This window comes from Antrostomus carolinensis, unplaced genomic scaffold, assembly GCF_000700745.2.
Source record: "Antrostomus carolinensis isolate BGI_N321 unplaced genomic scaffold, ASM70074v2 scaffold1815, whole genome shotgun sequence".
NCBI lineage: Eukaryota > Metazoa > Chordata > Aves > Caprimulgiformes > Caprimulgidae > Antrostomus > Antrostomus carolinensis.
The window spans coordinates 30,709-35,993 of NW_010315519.1; the positions used below are offsets into that span (position 1 = coordinate 30,709).

At 40.2% G+C, this 5,285-nt stretch overlaps 1 protein-coding gene across 2 annotated transcripts in view; it reads right to left on the minus strand.

The window, feature by feature from the left end:
- Positions 1-1,156: 1,156 nt before the first annotated feature.
- Positions 1,157-5,285, minus strand: part of EDAR (ectodysplasin A receptor) — a 24,838-nt gene continuing 20,709 nt past the window's right edge. For both annotated transcript variants that reach the window (XM_010167966.1, XM_010167967.1), the window contains exons 10-11: positions 2,854-2,914; positions 1,157-1,476 (exon numbers count right to left, since the gene is read on the minus strand). In XM_010167966.1, the coding sequence (XP_010166268.1) occupies positions 1,157-1,476; positions 2,854-2,914 (381 nt within the window). The remainder of the gene's footprint in view (positions 1,477-2,853; positions 2,915-5,285) is intronic.

Genomic DNA, 5,285 nt, shown 5'->3' on the forward strand with positions numbered 1-5,285 from the left:
GTTTTAGATAACTTTTAACTGTGAAAATCAGAGATTAGGTAAAAGGGAAAAAATAAGTTTAGATTTTGTTGCACACAAACTCACAATAATGCTTTACCTTCCAGATCAGCTGGTTCTGTGGATTCTGAGCTCATGGTCTACGTTTACAAGAGTATAGCATTCAAAAAACACTTTTTCCTCTGCATTTCAAGTGACTCTAAAGAAAACTAGTCTTTTTGCTCTTAGCATCAAACATGCACCACTGTTGTCTGAAATTCCTCTGCTTGGAATATAATTTGATATATAGGTGTCGCTACTGGAAAAATACATTTTTCATAGTAGTGGGCAAGCTTTTTTCATTGCTTCTTATTTTGTAACGGCAAAGAAGAGAGGAACTTGTTGCTCACAGCTTACAAGGAGTGACTGCCGACTTTTACTGCCCACTTGCCGACCAGCTTGTCCTCAGCAAGTCAGCAGTTTGAATTTACAATTTATGAAATGTCAACATGGAGCAAGAGTGCATTTATGTGCATTATGTACAGCCTTTTGAAGCACTTCAATTTGTGATTTATGTTGAATCTTTTTTTCAAATAGTGTAGTTAGTTAATATGAGGACTGTGTATATACACCTATGCACATCTAGATTCAAAAAACCCACAGTAAGTACAGAAAATGAAACTGGTTACATATTAAATGTGTTAGAGCCAATAGAAATGCACGTGCCTTGTGTATTAATTGCTACTGTAGCTGTTGTACTGCTTTTGACTGACTATTAAACCATTGAACGATGCTCTAAGAGACAGGAATATTTTCAGAGAGCATTTCAATTGCTTTCTTGAAGGCCAGGCAGGGAGGATATCAGCAGGGTCATCTGCACAGGTACTCATACACAGACTGCCAAATGGATGTTTGTGTGTCCATTAGTAAGTGTTTAACATGATGATTTTGTTTAATGGCATGTTTCACACCAAGCTTCTTGGGAGATTTCTGCTCTTGTTGTGGTAGATGCATAACTTCACTTTTTTTAGAAGTCAAAGAGAATAGCTTCCTGTTGGTTATCGGGAGCTATTATGTAGAAGAAACACCAATGGTCTTCTGTCCAAAGTCTTTGACTTGGTGCTTGCTAGAATCATGGTTCTTGCAGGTAATGTGGAAGCACGGGTCCCAGGCAGGCATGTCAGGATGTCCCTGCGGGTTCAGGAGCAGGCATTGCTTGTGCCCACTCCAGAATATCCGCACACAAGGATTCAACAGCATCCAACCGCTCAATTTGAACCAGTTTGGTTAGCAGTTCTGGGATGCTGTAGCCTGCTGTGCTGATGCGATCGAATAGCTGCATGCCATCTGTCATGCCACCTATCTCATCTCTCTTCAGTCCAAAGCTCTCAGCAAGGTGGCGCCACGTTTTCACTATGGCTTTTTCTGTGTTGTAGGTCGAGCTGAGCATTCGGCTGGTCTTCTCCAGGCAATCAAACGGCAGCTCTGTAGGGCTCAGACCTGCAAAAAGTGAGATGTTTCTTGGCAGATGGCTCTGGGCATGAGTCTTGACTATTCAAGACAATTATTAAAGTGCTACAGTATATACTGTTTTCAATACATACAGCTAAAATCTTTAAGTGATAGTCCTTGTCTAGCTCCAAAGTTATTACTGTATATTACCAAATTAATTCTTCCTAGTGACAGTAAGGTACAATAATTGGGGTAAAAGGTTGTCTGGGAAAGAAGTATTAGATGGGTTGTATGAATTCCCATGGCTCTGCGCCTTTCTTCAACAATTTACTAGCTGTTAGAAAAAGTATACTGCATCCCTAGTGAGCAGCTCCATTAATACACCTCTGCACGCCAGGCACAGTGTTTGAGCTCGGGAGACAGCTCTGACCCTTCCCTGAGCCTGTCACCAGCAGCTGCTGTAACATCTCTGTAATTGAAAGTTGCCCTTGCAGGAACGTGAGGAGTAAGGTGAAGCAATGATGCCAGATGCTTGCAAGCATAAAAGTCCCTGCAAGTGCTCAATTGTCATTACTATCACTGAATCTCTAGAGAGGATTTATCATTCATCCTATGGGAGAAAAGCTATTTTTTCCTGGACATTTTTCCTATGTATTCATGGTCACAGAACAGAAGAGAGAATCAGCTACAGCATTTTTCCAAAACCAGCCTTTTGCTTCTGTAGTTTTCCTGCTTCATAATCAACAGCAGTAATTGGGTGGGAGATAGAGCTTCCTGAGCCACAGAAAACTCAAAACAGCACACACACAAGTGTGTGTAGGCAAGGAGTAAAAACAGTCATGTCTTCTGCTCTGCAGGGAAATTAATTCATGTCTCTTCTGCCTAAACAGTCCAGGTAGTCAAGTGGTAAAGAGACTTTGCTTGGAAACTCCACTTTTTGTCGTGAGAAGTGCGACAGCATTTAGGGAAGCAGAGTAGGTTGAGACGTGTGTCTGAAATACAATCCTGACCCTCCTCAAATCACACTTTCATATTTTAACTAATTTCTATCTGTTATCCAAGGGACTAAACAAATAAACAGTTTTCCTCTAGATGGGGAATGCAAGAGTTTCTCCATGACTTGGTCTGTGTGCGTGTCCCAGCATGACTCAACACCACCCTCCCTGCTCTCCATAGGGAGGAAGGCTGGGCACTCGTCTGGAGCGAAGCCGTGGTGTCCTCCGGCCCAAACCCAGCCTGGACAGCTCTGGGGTCAGGGCACCAAGGTGCTTCCTGGCAAGTGAGTGCAAATCTGCCTACAGAGTGTCTTTTCTGGATTGGGACTTTCTCCTTTCCATAGGAAGGCAGAGGCCTTTCTTATCTTATAGCAAAAGCTTGTGACCTAATTTTGTGCTGTTAGTGTTGGTGCAAGTTTTGTACACTCACCTTCTGCAACGTCGCATACGTTGGCGTACACGTCAAGTATCTTTTTCCTTCGACTCTGAATCTAAATGAGAAGATTTTTATTTCATTAATTTTTCAGTCATGGGAGTAAACAATTAGCAGACAGCAGTGTAAAGCCTGTTGGAGAGTCTCATTTCATGGCACTAGGGGTTATCACGTAATGTCCTCAAGGGTCCCTTTTGAAGATTCAAATAAAAGGATACAAATAAAAGCTGTGAAGCTTAAACCTATTTCTGATTTCACTTTCCACTGCTAGAGATCTTTCCATCTTCTAGTCTTTTTTTAGATCAATTACTTTTCTGCTCCAAGTGTTTGTATATTTTATTTCTCTTTCAGACTAAAGCAAACTGCTAGCAATGAAGACAAATTCAGTTCTAGGCATGCAGGCAATTAGTGCAGGGATGTCCAGGTAAACCAGGACAGAACTGGCTGCAGGGAATTAAATTCAGACTGAAATTGCCTTCCTCCAGTAATCTAAGAGGACTGTAGAGGAAGGAGTCTTCCTTTCTGTCATTTGACATAGAACTGCTTAGTGTATTACTAATTAATTGTATTTTCCTCCCTGATATGTTGCCTGTTTCAGTCTGAAATATTTTACAGATAGATTTTAAAAAAATAAATACATAAAAATCAGTGAAGCTTTGGATAGGGAAAATCTGAGGTCTAGGGTGGTCTAGTCATTTTTGACAAGAAATAAACTCAAACTGAAACCCTGACATTTTCCAAGCTGAAAGTGGACATTTTGATATAGTTTCATTTACCAAAAATATTCTGAGGGTTTGGCTTTGGATCCAATGTGGAGTGAAAACAAATGTCAAAATGTCATGAGTTTTCAGGGACTGGAATGGTCATCCCTCTGCCAGTTCTCATTAGGACTGAGCTTTCTGAAAAGCTGTATCTTTGATAGGACTCTAGCATTATCTCCACTAATTCACCACTTTCTACTGCAAACCAGGCTAGAATAAAAGCTCTGTTTTCACTATTTTGTTTTGTGGAAAGATTTTCTTCATTTTATTGGGCTCTAAAAGGGAAGGCACAGCAATGACTTGGATTAATAGACCTGCAGCTGGAGACCACAAAGTGGCTGCTCCCCATGAATGAAGCCTGTCTCGCAGGCGCAGACACAATGCAAGTGTGTTGTATTGTAGGGCAACGCAATGCAGATGTTGATTGTCCTCCTCATACTCTTGGTATAATTTACATGTGCTTAATCAGTGTGTTGCTATTGGAGGCTTGGATTAGCTGTTTCAGAACCTTGTAAAAGGGAAATTTTCTTTTAATGGGATTTATTAAAACTCCTTCTAAGCGAATTATTGGAAGCTTATTTTCATTCTTCTCTAATTTTTAGGGCAAGGAGGGAGGTTAAGTAATTCCATGCCTGTGAAGAATTATGTGGGATGCTCTTTTTACCAGAGACAGAAGATGAGGGATTTTTAAAGCTTATGCTGGAAGCAAACAGGTAAAGTTGAGGCTGATGATCCTCCATGTGGTAGCTCATTGCATAATGGTTTTTGTTTTAAGGAGGAAGGAGCAGACTTATGTAAGAGCAAGCATTCAACTTTCTTTACCCCCATCCAACAGCTACTTAATACTCTTTCCTGTACTAGAAATGTTACTTAATCTCCAGCCTGAAGCAAATTACTTCTTTTCTAACTTTTGGCAACTGGCATTGGAGCAGAGGATCTTGATGCAGCCTGCACTTTCACGGAAAACTTTGTCTTCAGCCTTGTCAGCAGGCTTCAGTCCATGAGGAGTATGTTAGACCAGAAGGTCTGGAAGAAATACCTCATGCTTCAGGTGTGCTCCTGAGCTATCTATCTAAATCACTCTGGAGGATGTATCTATTCTAAATGGTCTTTAGAAGGTAAGCGACTTCTTATTAAATGTTCTGATTTCATGCATACCCAATTTATATTATCCAGTATCAAGCCAGTGCATACAGTAGTATGATAAAGTTGGATATTTAGAGAGACCTCAGAAAACTGTATTTTAAAATGTGAGCATTGGAGTAGTAAGCTATTTTCAGATGGTCATAACTGTCTACAACTGGAAAAACATTTCTCTTGTGTTGAGACTTTGTGTGTCTGGTCTCAGCTGAAAAATGAGCTATTTTGGAAGTGAGATCTGAACCATCCCAACAATTTAAAACATGAAAAGATGCATTTTCAAACCTTTTTATTCTTAAAAGCTAGATGATGTTTGATATTAATTATGCAATTTTGTCATAGGTATTGCCGGTTAAATTATTTTTTAAGTACTAAAAATATAAAAAATATCTAAGCAGACCCTTTCTTTTTAAGGATAGTTTCATGTTAAGATAAACTAAAAAGTTGAGTGGGTGAGGTGTGGCTTTAACTATGCCTTGAAATACTCCGAGTGAGATAAAACGCCCTGAGCAGTACACGCTCAGCAGG